The sequence below is a fragment of the Oncorhynchus mykiss genome, chromosome 8, assembly GCF_013265735.2.
Source record: "Oncorhynchus mykiss isolate Arlee chromosome 8, USDA_OmykA_1.1, whole genome shotgun sequence".
NCBI classification, from domain to species: Eukaryota; Metazoa; Chordata; class Actinopteri; order Salmoniformes; family Salmonidae; genus Oncorhynchus; species Oncorhynchus mykiss.
Genome location: NC_048572.1, coordinates 13,655,627 through 13,676,070, shown reverse-complemented (window position 1 = coordinate 13,676,070; position 20,444 = coordinate 13,655,627). Strand labels below are relative to the sequence as shown.

General features: G+C 45.2%; 1 protein-coding gene across 1 annotated transcript in view; it reads right to left on the bottom strand.

Moving 5' to 3' along the window:
- The window catches only part of LOC110529187 (doublecortin domain-containing protein 2), a 43,585-nt gene that overhangs the window by 14,240 nt on the left and 8,901 nt on the right, over nt 1-20,444 (bottom strand). Inside the window, exons 3-6 of the mRNA XM_021611319.1 lie at nt 9,390-9,466; nt 8,705-8,836; nt 8,101-8,250; nt 7,892-7,926 (exon numbers count right to left, since the gene is read on the bottom strand). Of these exons, the coding sequence (XP_021466994.1) occupies nt 7,892-7,926; nt 8,101-8,250; nt 8,705-8,836; nt 9,390-9,466 (394 nt within the window). The remainder of the gene's footprint in view (nt 1-7,891; nt 7,927-8,100; nt 8,251-8,704; nt 8,837-9,389; nt 9,467-20,444) is intronic.

The following is a 20,444-nucleotide window of genomic DNA, read 5'->3' as shown; positions in this document are numbered from 1 at the left end:
TATCTGTCTTTTTATGGCAGCCCCACGGCCAGTTATTAATGGAAGAAATGAGAGGAGGGGGGATGGGTAAAGGGAGAGGAGGGGGAGGATGGGTAAAGGGAGAGGAGGGGGAGGAAGCGTAAAGGGAGAGGAGGGGGAGGAAGGGTAAAGGGAGAGGAGGGGGAGGAAGGGTAAAGGGAGAGGAGGGGGAGGAGTGGGAGGAAGGGTAAAGGGAGAGGGGGGAGGAAGGGTAAAGGGAGAGGGGGGAGGAAGGGTAAAGGGAGAGGAGGGGGATGTTGTTGGGTGGGAGGGTAACCAATCTGCATGTCACATGCGTTATCAACACAAGGCGTCTGTGGGTGAAATATTCCCTGTTCTTTGGGGAACGGGAAGAGGAAAAGAAGAATAGAAAGTGTATGTTTTATTTATTTTCTTCCATCATGGTGCTTTTAGTTGACTCCTCGCAGGGGGATCTAGGGGTGAAGAGAACTGATCTTCTTTGTGTGTCTTTCTGAAGCCTTGCACTGCAGGCATTGGTGTTTGTTAGTGCGCTAATGTGGTGTCTGGGGAACCGGAGGATGTTTATTAGCTAGACTCCATGTATGTGTCCCAAATGGCACCCTACTCCCTACATAGTGGACTACTTTTGACCAGCTAGGGCCCATAAGGCTCTGGTCAAATGTAGTGCACTATATAGGGAATAAGGTGCCATTTGGGACGGAGACCTTATAGAAACACAGGCAGCCCAGGGAGCTAGGCTAAGTTCACTGATCAACTCCTTTGAATTCTGTCTGTTTCTACGCCCCTCAGTGAGTAGCAAGAGCAGGCATCGGTTATTCAGACTGCAGGCAGATATTGACGAGGCTCGGGCTACACTAGGAGCAAAGTTCAAACAGTTCTCTATTTCTCAATGCCAATGACTGACCCTCCGAAGATATTTATATTCATCTCAGTTTATTACACCTGTTTGCTTTAGGTTTGAGGGGTTGCGATTCTGTTCAATATATACATGTTTTTGTTTCCAACAAGCCTCCCTGTGGCAATAACATGCCATTTTGGACCTTCATAAATCCTTTTTTGCACTCTGAAGGGTTTATGAATTCATCCAGATCCCCATGACATTGTGGATTTAACATTGGATGGAAACAGGGCAGAAATATAGGCTACACTGTATATACAATACTATACTACACACAGCAAGTCAAAGTGGACATCACACAAGATACATCAGAAATGAGAAATGAACATCGAGTAAAAATACCAGCCAACTGCTATAGCTACGGTAACGACTGACAATCAGTGCATTCAATCAAAGTAGGTTAAACAAGCACATATCTCGATCACTGGTAAGATGCTGTAAGTAGAAGAGTTCAGTAGTCATGTCTTGCAGAAAAACTCTAGCGAACAGAATATTTCTGTCTGGGGCCTCCTGAGTGGCATATCGGTCTAAGGCACTGCATCGCAGTGCTAGAGGTGTCACTACAGACCCGGGTTCGATCCCGGGCTGTATCCCAACTGGCCGTGTTCAGGAGTCCAAAAGGGCTGAGAACAATTGGCCCAGCGTCGTCCGAATTAGGGGAGGGTTTGGCAGGGGGGCTTTACTTGCAACGAAAAAGGAAAACAAGCATATTTTAATGATCAAATTCATGTAAGTGCATCCCTGTTTGGGTTATGTTTGGTGCCTATTAAATAGAACACATCTGATACATATCTTGACAACAGTCAAGAAATACAAACGTCTGATGAATGATAAGCTACAGTAAGAAGAATTCTTGCATTTATCTGCCCCAGCCAGCGTTGCACGATCAAACACTCAGCATTAGAGTGATGGACTGGGCTAATGACCTCGCCATAGGCTCCCTTCTCAAACAGCTTTATATGAAGGGCCGCCACACAGCAGGGGCAGCATGGACATCACATATAAAGCAAGAGTAGGCAACTAGATTCAGCCGCGGAACAATTTTTGTTGGAGCAAATAGTCAGGGGGCCGGAACACAATTAGAATTGTACACTGCAAATGTACCACAACTAAGGCCAAAAATACATTGCATGTGAAAATAATTATTTATACCTTGATTACATTGAGACACAATCACATATCTCTTTTTTTTATTTGTGGGAATACTTGGGAACATATTTCCTACATTGAACTAATTTTAAGCTGAATTCCTGGTGATTGTACTTTTTTTTTTTTTACCAAATACTATTTTTTTTTTCTTTTTTAAACCTTGGGGGGAGCAAAAAAAATATACTTGCAGGCCGGTTTTGACCAGCGGGCCAACTGTTGCCTACCTCTGATCTAAAGCTATGGGGCCAGACAGCACTTCAATCATCATGTACTGTACAGAACAGACACTAGCGGCCGAGAAGCTTAGACAAGATGTAGATGTAGTTAAAAAAAGTGCCAGTGAGAGAAACAGTCGTGAAAGAAAGAATGAAAGAATGAAAGAATGAAAGAATGAATATGAGTTGTTGACTCCCTGAAGGGCTGATGAGCCAATAGCCAATCCTCTGTCGCCCCTGTGTGGTATGTACTAAGAAGACAACATCAGTTGAAGCAATGCAGAATTTTCAAACCAAAGATTGATTAATTTTGTTCAGGACTTGGCAAAACTCCAAAAGTAATGTGATGAAACGCTAATGAGCCCATCTGGATTATATTCAATTTATTGAAAAGAAGAGTATTGCCATCTCAAGTCCTGGTTAACCAGATATTGAAATAGTTTCAGTCAGTGTGTGAACTCTGGACAACAGTAGAGCACTATAAACGGAATAGGATGCCATTTGGAACCAGCCTAATCTGTGTAACGTAGTAGAAATAACCAATTAGTGGTATAAAAGTGTCTCCTTGCATGATGTGTCCAATCAAAAACGTTAAGTGGCTTTAATGTCAAACCACAACAAATATTGATGAGGTTTTCATTCAGAATGGTTCAGGCAGCTTTAGATGCCCTTCAACAGATTGACCTAGCGTGAAAACACAACCAACCGACATCCTTAATTCCTCTTGAGCCAAACAATCTCTATTGTGATTAATTACAACATATGATACTCACTCATGCAAGGACACGACACACACACACACACACACACACACACACACACACACACACACAGTGTACTGTGTGTAGTCACTACTCCTGGACACCCCGGTGTGAATAAAGATAAGTGTCTCAGATATAAGGGTTTAAATGACTGAGGGGAGTGAGCTAGTGTGCCGACTCAGCTCTTTGGTTTTAGAAAAGGTCAACATGAAATATCTCTTTATTACCATGGAAACTGACAGCTTAGCGCCCAACAATAACTCATCTGATCTGAAGGACAGAGAGAGAGAGAGAGAGAGAGAGATGCTTTTCCTCCTTAGTGATGTTGCTCTCCTCTTCCAATGACTTGATCATGCTTCATTAACTCATTTGCAATGTGAAGTCATTTAAGCCGCAAATCATTTCAGAGAATTGTTTTAGAAGGACGTATCAGGAGGAGTCATATATGCTGTAATTACCTGATTCAATCCCAATTATACACACATTTAATAGTGCTGTTTTCTAAAAGGACACCCTATTAACAGAACTTAGTGTATTGATGGTCTGTATTAACGGTCTGTATAGGCAGTCTGTGTTGACGGTCTGTAATAACAGTACTCTATTGACGGTACTCTATTGACGGTACTCTATTGACGGTCTGTAATAACAGTACTCTATTGGCGGTCTGTAATAACAGTACTCTATTGGCGGTCTGTAATAACAGAACTCTATTGACGGTACTCTATTGACGGTCTGTAATAACAGTACTCTATTGACGGTACTCTATTGACGGTACTCTATTGACAATACTCAATTGACGGTAATCTATTGACAGTACTCTATTGACAGTACTCTATTGACAGTACTCTATTGACAATACTCTATTGACGGTCTGTAATAACAGTACTCTATTGACGGTACTCTATTGACGGTCTGTAATAACAGTACTCTATTGACGGTACTCTATTGACAGCACTCAATTGACGGTACTCTATTGACAGTACTCTATTGACAGTACTCTATTGACAGTACTCTATTGACAGTACTCTATTGACAATACTCTATTGACGGTCTGTAATAACAGTACTCTGTTGACAGTACTCAATTGACGGTACTCTATTGACAGTACTCTATTGGCGGTACTCTATTGGCGGTACTCTATTGACGGTACTCTATTGGCGGTACTCTATTGGCGGTACTCTATTCGCGGTACTCTATTGGCGGTACTCTATTCGCGGTACTCTATTGACGGTACTCTATTGGCGGTACTCTATTCGTGGTACTCTATTGACGGTACTCTATTGGCGGTACTCTATTGGCGGTACTCTATTGGCGGTACTCTATTGGCGGTACTCTATTGGTGGTACTCTATTGGTGGTACTCTATTCGCGGTACTCTATTGACGGTACTCTATTGGCGGTACTCTATTGACGGTACTCTATTGACGGTACTCTATTGGCGGTACTCTATTGGCGGTACTCTATTGGCGCTACTCTATTGGCGCTACTCTATTGACGGTACTCTATTGGCGGTACTCTATTGGCGGTACTCTATTGGTGGTACTCTATTGGCGGTACTCTATTGGCGGTACTCTATTGGCGGTACTCTATTGACAGTACTCTATTGGCGGGACTCTATTCCCGGTACTCTATTGACGGTACTCTATTGGCGGTACTCTATTGGCGGTACTCTATTGGCGGTACTCTATTGGCGGTACTCTATTGGCGGTACTCTATTGGCGGTACTCTATTGGCGGTACTCTATTGGCGGTACTCTATTGGCAGTACTCTATTCGCGGTACTCTATTGGCGGTACTCTATTGGCGGTACTCTATTGACGGTACTCTATTGGCGGTACTCTATTCGCGGTACTCTATTGACGGTACTCTATTGGCGGTACTCTATTGGCGGTACTCTATTGGCGGTACTCTATTGGCGGTACTCTATTGGCGCTACTCTATTGGCGCTACTCTATTGACGGTACTCTATTGGCGGTACTCTATTTGCGGTACTCTATTGGTGGTACTCTATTCGCGGTACTCTATTGGCGGTACTCTATTGGCGGTACTCTATTGACGGTACTCTATTGGCGGTACTCTATTGGCGGTACTCTATTGACGGTACTCTATTGGCGGTACTCTATTGGTGGTACTCTATTGGTGGTACTCTATTGGCGGTACTCTATTGGTGGTACTCTATTGGTGGTACTCTATTCGCGGTACTCTATTGACGGTACTCTATTGGTGGTACTCTATTGGAGGTACTCTATTGACGGTACTCTATTGGCGGTACTCTATTGGCGGTACTCTATTGGCGGTACTCTATTGGCGGTACTCTATTGGCGGTACTCTATTCGTGGTACTCTATTGACGGTACTCTATTGGCGGTAATCTATTGGCGGTACTCTATTGGTGGTACTCTATTGGCGGTACTCTATTGGTGGTACTCTATTGGTGGTACTCTATTCGCGGTACTCTATTGACGGTACTCTATTGGCGGTACTCTATTGACGGTACTCTATTGACGGTACTCTATTGGCGGTACTCTATTGGCGGTACTCTATTGGCGGTACTCTATTGGCGGTACTCTATTGGCGGTACTCTATTGGCGCTACTCTATTGACGGTACTCTATTGACGGTACTCTATTGGCGGTACTCTATTGGCGGTACTCTATTGGTGGTACTCTATTCGCGGTACTCTATTGGCGGTACTCTATTGGCGGTACTCTATTGACGGTACTCTATTGGCAGGACTCTATTCACGGTACTCTATTGACGGTACTCTATTGGCGGTACTCTATTGGCGGTACTCTATTGACGGTACTCTATTGGCGGTACTCTATTGGCGGTACTCTATTGGCGGTACTCTATTGGCGGTACTCTATTAGCGGTACTCTATTGGCGGTACTCTATTGGCGGTACTCTATTCGCGGTACTCTATTGGCGGTACTCTATTCGCGGTACTCTATTGACGGTACTCTATTGGCGGTACTCTATTCGCGGTACTCTATTGACGGTACTCTATTGGCGGTACTCTATTGGTGGTACTCTATTGGTGGTACTCTATTGGCAGGGTACTCTATTGGTGGTACTCTATTGGCGGTACTCTATTCGCGGTACTCTATTGACGGTACTCTATTGGCGGTACTCTATTGGCGGTACTCTATTGGCGGTACTCTATTGGCGGTACTCTATTGGCGCTACTCTATTGGCGCTACTCTATTGACGGTACTCTATTGGCGGTACTCTATTTGCGGTACTCTATTGGCGGTACTCTATTGGCGGTACTCTATTGGCGGTACTCTATTGACGGTACTCTATTGGCGGTACTCTATTGGCGGAACTCTATTGACGGTACTCTATTGGCGGTACTCTATTGGTGGTACTCTATTGGCGGTACTCTATTGGTGGTACTCTATTGGTGGTACTCTATTCGCGGTACTCTATTGATGGTACTCTATTGGTGGTACTCTATTGGAGGTACTCTATTGACGGTACTCTATTGGCGGTACTCTATTGGCGGTACTCTATTGGCGGTACTCTATTGGCGGTAGTCTATTGGCGGTACTCTATTGGCGGTACTCTATTGACGGTACTCTATTGGCGGTACTCTATTGGTGGTACTCTATTGGTGGTACTCTATTGGCGGTACTCTATTGGTGGTACTCTATTGGTGGTACTCTATTCGCGGTACTCTATTGACGGTACTCTATTGGTGGTACTCTATTGGAGGTACTCTATTGACAGTACTCTATTAGCGGTACTCTATTGGCGGTACTCTATTGGCGGTACTCTATTGGCGGTAGTCTATTGGCGGTACTCTATTAGCGGTACTCTATTGGCGGTACTCTACTGGTGGTAGTCTATTGGCGGTACTCTATTGGCGGTACTCTATTGATGGTCTGTAATAACAGTAGTCTATTGACAGTACTCTATTGACGGCACTCTATTGACAGTATTCTATTGACGGTACTCTATTGACGGTACTCTATTGGCGGTACTCTATTAACAGTCTGTAATAACAGTACTCTATTGGCGGTACTCTATTTTCGGTACTCTATTGACAGTACTCTATTGACAGTACTCTATTGACGGTCTGTAATAACAGTACTCTATTGACAGTACTCTATTGACAGTACTCTATTGGCGGTCTGTAATAACAGTACTCTATTGACAGTACTCTATTGACGGTCTGTAATAACAGTACTCTATTGGCGGTCTGTAATAACAGTACTCTATTGGCGGTACTCTATTGGCGGTCTCTAATAACAGTACTCTATTGACAGTACTCTATTGATGGTCTGTAATAACAGTACTCTATTGGCGGTCTGTAATAACAGTACTCTATTGACGGTCTGTAATAACAGTACTCTATTGACGGTACTCTATTGACAGTACTCTATTGACAGTACTCTATTGACGGTCTGTAATAACAGTACTCTATTGACAGTACTCTATTGACAGTACTCTATTGACAGTACTCTATCTGTTCCCTGTCATTGTAAATAAGAATTTGTTCTTAACTGACTTGCCTTGTTAAATAAAATGTTTAAAAAATAGGCCATATTCAGAGAGGACATAGTCAAACTACTAGTGGTTGGTGAAAAGGGGAACATGCATATGCTGATGAGATCACTTTATTATAGACAGGATTATATCAACCAACTTATAATCATATAGTATCCTATCCAATTCTGATGAGCATCTTTTCACTCAGACTATTACTATAACATTCTGAAGCTGTAGATGAACATTTCAAGCTACCTCTCTAGTTTTATAAATTACTTTATCAATAATTCAACACAAACTACTGTTATTGCCTAAGCAATGCTTAGTTTTTTAAAATTACAAATAAAACATTCTTAACGTTATCACTTACAGAGGACTTACCAGTTCTCTTGTGTGTTGCTTTCCCTTCCTCATCACTGGTGGTAGAAAGTCACTGTGGACACTGGGGGAAAATATATATATTTCAGATGGATTCAATATCTACCCTTTTTGTGTTGTGACACACAGCAAAACATTGTCTGTAAACAAAATGGCAACCTATATTTAGTCCTCTTCTTTTGACCAAGCACCATAGGATATGTATTACTTACCCTAGGCCGATGTCTTGGATGAGTCCTTTCCTGGGTACCCAGTGTGAGTATGGTAGGAGCCTGAACCTCTCCACTCCTGTCGCTACGTAGTAGTGGTTGTTCTCTAGCTCCACTGAGCCGGATAATGGTGTCCCATCTAATGTGTACAATCTGACGAGAGAACACACAGAAAATACATGGTTGGTAAGTAGACTACAGTATATAGTTTAACCATCGGCGGCGGCGGTGTTACTACAGTTAGTGTCATGCATTCAAATGGCACCCTATTCCCTATATAGTGTCATACTTTTGACCAGGACCTCTGGTCAAAAGTAGTGCACTCTATGGGGAATAGGTTGCCATTTGGGACATACAAATGTTGTAAAAAAAAAAAAAGCCAAACAAAACGCCTGTGGATAATCATTGAGAGATACAGTCTACTGGGTAGACCTACCTATGCACAGCACCAGTGGATAATCATTGAGAGATACAGTCTACTGGGTAGACCTACCTATGCACAGCACCAGTGGATAATCATTGGGAGATACAGTCTACTGGGTAGACCTACCTATGCACAGCACCAGTGGATAATCATTGAGAGATACAGTCTACTGGGTAGACCTACCTATGCACAGCACCAGTGCGAAGGTGCACTTTCTCCGTCACCATGGCCAGTACTCTCTCCCAGCTCCTTAGAGTATACTTTGGTATAAGTATCCGAGCTGGAGGAACCAAGACATCTCCATTGGTAAAAACACTACAACAAAACAATACAACAACACAACATTCAGTGGCTCCATCCATCAACAAGGTTGTCTACATTTACAGTAATCTTCATTTCCACCATAGCTACCCAACTGTTGAGGGCTATCTGTCCATTTTGGTCTCCATTACCATGCCATTATTAACATGAAGAACAATATCATCCTACAAGGACATTCGCTTTTCTTCTCAAAGTTAAATGATGTGCAAGCGTTGCTGATTGTACCACGACTAGATGAACACCATGAGTTAAATACAAATGGCTTTGCAATTCCAATCCAATCTCAATTGAATCAGTTCAATGAGGCATGTGTGCAGTCTTCTATTAGCTTGACTCAGGGGTGGAATCTGTTAGTAATGGAGTGCTGTGTGTGTTCCACGTCCCAAACAACGCCCTATTCCCTATATAGTGCAGTGTCTTTGACCAGAGACCCATGGGCCCTGGTCAAAGGTAGTGAACTAGCTATATAGGGAATAGGGTGACGTTTGGGACGCTAACCATGGAGAGTCCCATTAGTAAAGGGACGACAGGGGAAATCGGTACTGACTTGATAGTGCATGACTCATGGAGAAACTTCCTCCACCGTGCAGGCACGATTATTCTGCTATGGACCACTGGTTTTATCTGAAAGGAGGGATAAAAAAAGAGATAACCACAACCCCATTCATTCTGACTTCTGTCCCTCGCTCCATCTCACAGTATTTCATAGTATTCAAAATTATTTCAATTATCTGATGTACAAATGTGAAATTCATAAGTGCAAGGTTAGCTACACACTGTCACTGGAAACCAGCTGTATATTTTAGCTTCTTGTAGCAATGTTGCACAGCATAATTTCATTGCTGGAATGTATACTATGCTCTTTTCCAGTATGCCTGGTAGTGGCAGCAATGGACATATCCAAAGAATACATAGCCCATGATCACAATTCTCAGTTCCATTACACATTGGACAAAGTAATCTTCTGTAGGGAGGAGTTTGGTTAAGATCCCCGATGCTCGGTCGGAACATTAACATGCATCGCTTGCGGTGTGGATTTGGAAGCATAAGGACCATATCTTTCATATCAGAAAAACAGGTTCAATTGATATACACCTTGATAGGGTTAGGATTAGCGTTCCCACATGGCCATATCTCCATTTTACAGCACTTGTTTATGGAAACAGACGGAAGACAAGAGGTGACCACCTATGTCAATTAGCTATCTAGCATGCTCTGGACACCTGTGTGTAATCGTAACTCGGTAAGAGTAAAGGCAGTGTAGTTTAATCGGCTGGGGGCACCTATTGTAACGGATCTGTGCAAAACTGATACGGAAACAGTGTATTTTTTATTTGAAGCATTCTTTCTCTCTGATGAAAGATGAGGGGCCATATGTTTTCAAAAACCGTATCGCTAGCGATGATTATTGACATTTCTAAATGTTAAAACACAGCGTCGGGTTTGTAATTCAAATGATGCTGTCATGTACTGTCATGTTGTGTCTTGTCTCTGTCCTTTCCCTTCACCCTGTCTCCCTCTGCTGGTCGTTGTTAGGTTACCTTTCCACCCCCTCTTTCCCCCAGCTGTGCCTTGTCTCCTCCTAACCACCTCGTCACCCCTTTTCCCACCTGTTCCCTTTTTCCCTCTGATTAGTCCCCTATATCTCTCTCTGTTTTTGTTCCTGTCCTTGTCGGATTCTTGTTTGTTGTGTTTCATGCCTGAACCAGACTGTCGTCATGTTTGCTGTAACCTTGTCTTGTCCTGTCGGAATCTGCCGGTCCGTCTGAGCCTACCTATGTTTGGTAATTAAAGAAGCTCTGTTTAAGTTAATTCGCTTTTGGGTCCTCATTCACGCACCGTAACAGAAGAATCCGACCAAGAATGGACCCAGCGACTTCGGATCCTCTCCACTCAGCCGTCGGGATCCAGGGAGCGATGCTAGGCAGACACGAGCAGGAAGTGTCTGCTGCTCGACATGCCGTTGAGACCCTGGCCACCCAAGTCTCCAACCTCACAGAACAGGTTCACCATCTCCGCCTCGATCCACCGGCCACTTCCAGGGCTTTCGAATCTCCGGAGCCCAGAATCAATAACCCGCCGTGTTACTCTGGGGAGCCCACTGAATGCCGCTCGTTCCTCACCCAGTGTGATATTGTGTTTTCTCTCCAGCCCAACACTTACTCCAGGAGCACTGCTCGTGTCGCCTACGTCATATCTCTCCTTATTGGACGGGCTCGTGAGTGGGGCACGGCAATCTCGGAGGCAAGGGCTGAGTGTACTAACCAGTATCAGGACTTTAAGGAGGAGATGATACGGGTTTTTGATCGATCTGTTTTTGGGGAGGAGGCTTCCAGGGCCCTGTCTTCCCTATGTCAAGGCAATCGATCCATAACAGACTACTCTATTGAGTTTCGCACTCTTGCTGTCTCCAGTGGCTGGAACGAGCCGGCCTTGCTCGCTCGTCTTCTGGAGGGTCTCCGCGCAGAGGTAAAGGATGAGATTCTCTCCCGGGAGGTTCCTTCCAGCGTGGATTCCTTGATTGAACTCGCTATTCGCATTGAGCGACGGGTTGATCTTCGTCACCGAGCTCGTGGAAAGGAGCTCGCGCTCTCCGTCGCCCCCCTCTCCGCATCACTACCATCTTCCTCTGCCGGCTCGGGTGCTGAGCCCATGCAGCTGGGAGGTATCCGCATCTCGACTAAGGAGAGGGAACGGAGAATCACCAACCGCCTCTGTCTCTATTGCGGTTCCGCTGGTCATTTTGTCACTTCATGTCCAGTAAAAGGCCAGAGCTCGTCAGTAAGCGGAGGGCTACTGGTGAGCGCTACTACTCCTGTCTCTCCTTCAAGATCCTGCACTACCTTGTCGGTCCATCTACGCTGGACCGGTTCGTCAGCTTCCTGCAGTGCCTTAATAGACTCTGGGGCGGAGGGCTGTTTTATGGACGAGACCTGGGCTCGGGAACATGACATTCCTCTCAGACAGTTAAAGGAGCCCACGGCCTTGTTCGCCCTGGATGGTAGTCCTCTCCCCAGGATTCAGCGTGAGACGCTACCTTTAACCCTCACTGTTTCTGGTAATCATAGTGAAACCATTTCTTTTTTAATTTTTCGTTCACCTTTTACACCTGTTGTTTTGGGCCATCCCTGGCTAGTTTGTCATAATCCTTCCATTAATTGGTCTAGTAATTCTATCCTCTCCTGGAACGTCTCTTGTCATGTGAAATGTTTAATGTCTGCTATCCCTCCTGTTTCCTCTGTCTCTTCTTCACAGGAGGAGCCTGGTGATTTGACAGGGGTGCCGGAGGAATATCACGATCTGCGCACGGTGTTCAGTCGGTCCAGGGCCACCTCTCTTCCTCCACACCGGTCGTATGATTGTAGTATTGATCTCCTTCCGGGAACCCCCCCCCCCCCGGGGTAGACTATACTCTCTGTCGGCTCCCGAACGTAAGGCTCTCAAAGATTATTTGTCTGTAGCTCTTGACGCCGGTACCATAGTCCCCTCCTCCTCTCCCGCCGGAGCGGGGGTTTTTTTTGTCAAGAAGAAGGACGGGTCTCTGCGCCCCTGCATAGATTATCGAGGGCTGAATGACATAACAGTGAAGAATCGTTATCCGCTTCCTCTTATGTCTTCAGCCTTCGAGATCCTGCAGGGAGCCAGGTTTTTCACTAAGTTGGACCTTCGTAACGCTTACCATCTCGTGCGCATCAGGGAGGGGGACGAGTGGAAGACGGCGTTTAACACTCCGTTAGGGCACTTTGAATACCGGGTTCTTCCTTTCGGCCTCGCTAACGCTCCAGCTGTCTTTCAGGCAATGATGTCCTGAGAGACATGCTGAACATCTTTGTTTTCGTTTACCTTGACGATATCCTGATTTTTTCACCGTCACTCCAGATTCATGTTCAGCACGTTCGACGTGTCCTCCAGCGCCTTTTAGAGAATTGTCTTTTTGTGAAGGCTGAGAAGTGCACTTTTCATGCCTCCTCCGTCACATTTCTCGGTTCTGTTATTTCCGCTGAAGGCATTAAGATGGATCCCGCTAAGGTCCAAGCTGTCATTGATTGGCCCGTCCCTAAGTCACGCGTCGAGCTGCAGCGCTTTCTCGGCTTCGCGAACTTCTATCGTCGTTTCATCCGTAATTTCGGTCAGGTGGCAGCTCCTCTCACAGCCCTTACTTCTGTCAAGACGTGCTTTAAGTGGTCCGTTTCCGCCCAGGGAGCTTTTGATCTCCTCAAGAATCGTTTTACATCCGCTCCTATCCTTGTTACACCTGACGTCTCTAGACAGTTCGTTGTCGAGGTTGACGCGTCAGAGGTGGGCGTGGGAGCCATTCTTTCTCAGCGCTCCCTCTCTGACGACAAGGTCCACCCATGCGCGTATTTTTCTCATCGCCTGTCGCCGTCGGAACGTAACTATGATGTGGGTAACCGCGAATTGCTCGCCATCCGGTTAGCCCTAGGCGAATGGCGACAGTGGTTGGAGGGGGCGACCGTTCCTTTTGTCGTTTGGACTGACCATAGGAACCTTGAGTACATCCGTTCTGCCAAACGACTTAATGCGCGTCAGGCGCGTTGGGCGCTGTTTTTCGCTCGTTTCGAGTTCGTGATTTCTTATCGTCCGGGCTCTAAGAACACCAAGCCTGATGCTTTGTCTCGTCTCTTCAGTTCTTCAGTAGCCTCCACTGACCCCGAGGGGATTCTCCCTGAGGGGCGTGTTGTCGGGTTGACTGTCTGGGGAATTGAGAGGCAGGTAAAACAAGCGCTCACTCACACTCCGTCGCCGCGCGCTTGTCCTAGGAACCTTCTTTTCGTTCCCGTTCCTACTCGTCTGGCCGTTCTTCAGTGGGCTCACTCTGCCAAGTTAGCCGGCCACCCTGGCGTTCGGGGTACGCTTGCTTCCATTCGCCAGCGTTTTTGGTGGCCCACCCGGGAGCATGACACGCGTCGTTTCGTGGCTGCTTGTTCGGTCTGCGCGCAGACTAAGTCCGGTAACTCTCCTCCTGCCGGCCGTCTCAGGCCGCTTCCTATTCCTTCTCGACCGTGGTCTCACATCGCCTTAGATTTTGTCACCGGACTGCCTTCGTCAGCGGGGAAGACTGTTATTCTTACGGTTGTCGATAGGTTCTCTAAGGCGGCTCATTTCATTCCCCTTGCTAAGCTTCCTTCTGCTAAAGAGACGGCACAAATCATCATCGAGAATGTTTTCAGAATTCATGGCCTTCCGTCAGACGTCGTTTCGGACAGAGGTCCGCAATTCACGTCTCAATTTTGGAGGGAGTTTTGCCGTTTGATTGGGGCTTCCGTCAGTCTCTCTTCCGGCTTTCACCCCCAGTCTAACGGTCAAGCAGAACGGGCCAATCAGACTATTGGTCGCATCTTACGCAGTCTTTCTTTTCGTAACCCTGCGTCTTGGTCAGAACAGCTCCCCTGGGCAGAATACGCCCACAACTCGCTTCCTTCGTCTGCGACCGGGCTATCTCCTTTTCAGAGTAGCCTCGGGTACCAGCCTCCGCTGTTCTCATCTCAGTTCGCCGAGTCCAGCGTCCCCTCCGCTCAGGCTTTTGTCCAACGTTGCGAGCGCACCTGGAAGAGGGTCAGGTCTGCACTTTGCCGTTATAGGTCGCAGACTGTGAGGGCTGCTAATAAGCGTAGAACTAAGAGTCCTAGATATTGTCGCGGTCAGAGAGTTTGGCTCTCCACTCAGAACCTTCCCCTTAAGACGGCTTCTCGCAAGTTGACCCCGCGGTTCATTGGTCCGTTCCGTATTTCTCGGGTCATTAATCCTGTCGCAGTTCGACTTCTTCTTCCGCGATACCTTCGTCGCGTCCACCCGGTCTTCCATGTCTCCTGCATCAAGCCCGTCCTTCGCGCCCCCGCTCGTCTTCCCCCCCCCCCCCCCCCCCCCATCCTTGTCGAGGGCGCACCCATCTACAGGGTCCGTAGAATTTTGGACATGCGTCCTCGGGGCCGTGGTCACCAGTACCTCGTAGATTGGGAGGGGTACGGTCCTGAGGAGAGGAGTTGGGTTCCCTCTCGGGACGTGCTGGACCGTGCACTGATCGAGGATTTCCTCCGTTGCCGCCAGGTTTCCTCCTCGAGTGCGCCAGGAGGCGCTCGGTGAGTGGGGGGGTACTGTCATGTACTGTCATGTTGTGTCTTGTCTCTGTCCTTTCCCTTCACCCTGTCTCCCTCTGCTGGTCGTTGTTAGGTTACCTTTCCACCCCCTCTTTCCCCCAGCTGTGCCTTGTCTCCTCCTAACCACCTCGTCACCCCTTTTCCCACCTGTTCCCTTTTTCCCTCTGATTAGTCCCCTATATCTCTCTCTGTTTTTGTTCCTGTCCTTGTCGGATTCTTGTTTGTTGTGTTTCATGCCTGAACCAGACTGTCGTCATGTTTGCTGTAACCTTGTCTTGTCCTGTCGGAATCTGCCGGTCCGTCTGAGCCTACCTATGTTTGGTAATTAAAGAAGCTCTGTTTAAGTTAATTCGCTTTTGGGTCCTCATTCACGCACCGTAACAGATGCAGTCGTGGGACACTAAAATTTGTATGATACGTTATGTTTGGCATGGTTACATAAGACAGATTACTTAAGACAAAAAGAAAAGGAGGGTGGTTGGTCAGGGTGGATGGATAGGTGTCTAACAACCCAAAGGTTGCGTGTTCAAATCAGCTTTTTTTCAACTGCTTTTTAACTACTTTGCAATTACAATTACTTGCAAGAGGGATTTCTTATAAGCTTCCGGGTTAGAGTCCCACTCCTTGAAAGCGGCAGCTCTAGCCTTTAACTCGAATGCGAATGTTGCCTGTAATCCATGGCTTCTAGTTGGGGTATGTACGGTCACCGTAGGGATGACGTCATCGATGCACTTATTGATGAAGCCAATGACTGATGTGGTGTACTCCTCAATGCCATCGGAGGAATCCCGGAACATATTCCAGTCTGTGCTAGCAAAACAGTCCTGTAGCTTAGCATCTGCTTCATCTGACCACTTTTTTTCTTGTCACTGGTGCTTCCTGCTTTTATTTTTGCTTGTAAGCGGGAATCAGGAGGATCGAATTATGGTCAGATTTGCCAAATGGAGGGCGGGGGAGATCTTTGCCTGCGTCTCTGTTTGTGGAGTGAAGGTGGTCCAGAGTGTTTTTCCCCCTGGTTGCACATTTACGTGAATGACATACTACTTTCCAGGGAACAGACCCAGATCCCCATCATTTGCATGAAGGGAAGGCAGAGAAAAAGGGGAAGACAGATTTAAGTTTCCCTGCAATAAAGAACCTGGCCACCTCTAGACGAGCATTTTCCTGTTTTCTTATGGCAGAATACAGCTCATTGAGTGTGGTCTTAGTGCCAGCTTCAGTCTGTGGTGGTATGAAGAAACTCTCTTGGTAGATAGTGTGGTCTACAGCTTATCATAAGATACTCTACCTCAGGGAAGCAAAACCGCATGACTTCCTTAGTTATCGTGCACCAGCTGTTATTTACAAAAATGCATAGTCCGCCGCCCCTTGTCTTACCAGATGCCGCTGTTATATCCTGCCAGTACAGCGTATAATCAGCCAGCTGTATGTTGATAATGTTGTCATTCAGCCATGACTCCGTGAAGCATAAGATATAGTTTTGAATGTCCCATGGTTGTTTAATCTTCTGTGTAGTTCATCGATTTTATTTTCCAAAGATTGCACATTTGCTAGCAGAATGGAAGGCAGTGGGGGTTTTATTCGATCGCCTACAAATTCTCAGAAGGCAGCCCGTCCTCCGACCCCTTTTTCTCTGCCTTCTCTTCCTGCAAATTATGGGGATCTGGGTCTGTTCCCTGGAAAGTAGTATGTCATTCACGTCGGGCTCGATGGACTCATTAAAGGAAAAAAAGGATTCTGCCAGTTAGTGGTGAGTAATCGCAGTTCTGATGTCCAGAAATCTTTTTGGTCATAAGAGACGGTAGCAGCAACATTATGTAGAAAATAAGTAAAAAAATGAGTTACAAACAACGCAAAGAAACAAACAAACACAATCGTTTAGGGACATATAAAACATCAGCCTTCTTCTCTGGCACCATTTTAAACTAATGTTGTTGTCAATTAGATTTACTCCAATTAGGGGAAGAAGAAAATAATAAAGGAAGATATATACAGTGCCTTCGGAAAGTATTCAGACCCATTGACTTTTTTAAAATTATGTTACAGCCTTATTCTAAAACTGATTAAATTGCTTTTTTCCCCTCATTATTCTACACACAATAACCCATAATGACAAAGCAAGAACAGGTTTTTAGAAATGTTAGCTAATTTATTTAAAATACAACACCAAATACCTTAATTACATAAGTATTCCAGACCGTTGGCTATGAGGTGCAAAATTGAGCTCAGGTGCATGCTGTTTCCATTGATAATCCTTGAGATGTTTCTACAACTTGATTGTAGTCCACCTGTGGTAAATTAAATTGATTGGACATGATTTGGAAAGGCACACACCTGTCTATATAAGGTTTCACAGTTGACAGGACATGTCAGAGCAAAAAACAAGCCATGAGGGTCAAAGGAATTGTCGTGGAGCTCCGTATTGAGGCACAGATCTGGGGAAAAGTACCAAAAAATGTCTGCTGCATTGAAGGTCCCCAAGGACACATTGGCCTCCATCATTCTTAACAGGAAGAAGTTTGGAAACACCAAGACTTCCTAGAGCTGAACGCCCGGCTAAACTGAACAATCGGGGGAGGGCATTGGTCAGGGTGGTGACCAAGAACCCAATGGTCACTCTGACAGAGCTCTAGAGTTCCACTCCACCAATCAGGCCTTTAGGGTAGAGTGGCCAGACGGAAGCCACTCCTCAGTAAAAGGCAAAAGGCACCTAAAATTCTCAGACCATGAGAAACAAGATTCTCTGGTCTGATGAAACCAAGATTGAACTCTTTAGCCTGAATGCCATGCGTCATGTCTGGAGGAAACCTGGCACCATCCTTACGGTGAAGCATGGTGGTGGTAGCATCATGCAGTGGGGATGTTTTTCAGCAGTGAGGACTGGGAGACTAGTCAGGATCGAGGAAACGATGAATGGAGCAAAGTACAGAGAGATTCTTGATGAAAACCAGCTCCAAAGTGCTCAGGAACTCAGACTGGGCCAAAGGTTCAGGACAGGACAATGACCCTAAGCACACAGCTGAGACAATGCAGGAGTGGCTTCGGGACAAGTCTTTGAAGGACCTTGAGTGACCCAACCAACCACTTAAACCCGATCGAACATCCCTGGAGAGACCTAAAAATAGCTGTGCAGCAACGCTCCCCATCCAACCTGACAGAGCTTGAGAGGATCTGCAGAGAAGAATGGGAGAAACTCCCCAAATACAGGTGTGTCAAGCTAGTAGCATCATAGCCAAGAAGACTCGATGCTGTAAATCACTGCCTAAGGTGCTTCAACAAATTACTGAGTAAAGGGTCTGAATACTTATTTAAATGTATATTTACGTTTTTTATTTTCAATAAATTAGCAAACATTTTTTTTATTTATGTTTTTGCTTTGTCATTATGGGGTATTGTCTGTAGATTGATGACGAGAAAAAATATATTTCATCAACTTTAGAATAAGGCTGTAACGTAATAAAATGTGGAAAAAGTCGGGGTCTGAATACTTTCCGTAGGCACTGTGTGGGATTGGAAATGATACAGACAGTCACATTGATAGAAGTCACAATCGATTTGCAATATTAAAGATGTTCCACCCCCTAAATTTATTTTTAAAATATATTATAATAATAGTAGCCTACTTGTTAATAAAATGTCTGACCTTTACATATTAGTTAGCCTACAGGTACACTTTGAAATTATATGAAATAGTGTTGATTCTTTGAAGTTAAATGTTTAAACTTGTTTTAATTATAACTTAACTATTATTCGAGACTAACTAATGTCGATTAATCACAGATCACAATCCTGCAATATAGAAGGGAATCTGTCTCTGCGTTGTATTTTCAAATGAACATGACTTTTCTGTTCAGTCATAAGCTCTCCAGTTAGTTTTATTTGATTGTCACAATTTCTGGCCTATGGCTGCCAATGCAGCCATAGGCCTACAGCAGTGGTTCCCAACTCCAGTCCTTGAGTACTTCCAACAGCACACATTTTTGTTGTAGCCCTGTACAAACATATCTGTTTCAACACGAAGGGCCTGATGATTAGTTGACAAGTTGAATCGGGTGTGTATGTCCGGGGCTACAATAAACTGTACTGTTGGGGGTACTCGAGGACCGGAGTTGGAAACCACTGCCCTGCAGTATGATGGCATTAGCCTTACGGAACATTTGCAATGCACCCCTTGACATTGTGCATCTGAAGCAGAGAATAGCTTAACTCACACATTGTCTACATATTTTTCAGCTATATGTTCTCAATTTAAAAATGATACCGGTGGACAATGTACAGTATATGAGGCTCACCATTATACTGTATTTTGTATATGCCTTGTGCTTACATGAAATTGTTTTGTCAAATCCAACCCTTGTAATCTAAGTGGTAAAATGTCTGGAAGTAGGAGATGATGGGGTCCTTATCTTAAAACATACAGTGCCTTGCAAAAGTATTCGGCCCCCTTGAACTTTGCGACCTTTTGCCACATTTCAGGCTTCAAACATAAATATATAAAACTGTATTTTTTTGTGAAGAATCAACAACAAGTGGGACACAATCATGAAGTGGAACGACATTTATTGGATATTTCAAACTTTTTTAACAAATCAAAAACTGAAAAATTGGGCGTGCAAAATTATTCAGCCCCTTTACTTTCAGTGCAGCAAACTCTATCCAGAAGTTCAGTGAGGATCTCTGAATGATCCAATGTTGACCTAAATGACTAATGATGATAAATACAATCCACCTGTGTGTAATCAAGTCTCCGTATAAATGCACCTGCACTGTGATAGTCTCAGAGGTCCGTTAAAAGCGCAGAGAACATCATGAAGAACAAGGAACACACCAGGCAGGTCCGAGATACTGTTGTGAAGAAGTTTAAAGCCTGATTTGGATACAAAAATATTTCCCAAGCTTTAAACATCCCAAGGAGCACTGTGCAAGCGATAATATTGAAATGGAAGGAGTATCAGACCACTGCAAATCTACCAAGACCTGGCCGTCCCTCTAAACTTTCAGCTCATACAAGGAGAAGACTGATCAGAGATGCAGCCAAGAGGCCCATGATCACTCTGGATGAACTGCAGAGATCTACAGCTGAGGTGGGAGACTCTGTCCATAGGACAACAATCAGTCATATATTGCACAAATGTGGCCTTTATGGAAGAGTGGCAAGAAGAAAGCCATTTCATAAAGATATCCATAAAAAGTGTCGTTTAAAGTTTGCCACAAGCCACCTGGGAGACACACCAAACATGTGGAAGAAGGTGCTCTGGTCAGATGAAACCAAAATTGAACTTTTTGGCAACAATGCAAAACGTTATGTTTGGCGTAAAAGCAACACAGCCCATCACCCTGAACACACCATCCCCACTGTCAAACATGGTGGTGGCAGCATCATGGTTTGGGCCTGCTTTTCTTCAGCAGGGACAGGGAAGATGGTTAAAATTGATGGGAAGATGGATGGAGCCAAATACAGGACCATTCTGGAAGAAAACCTG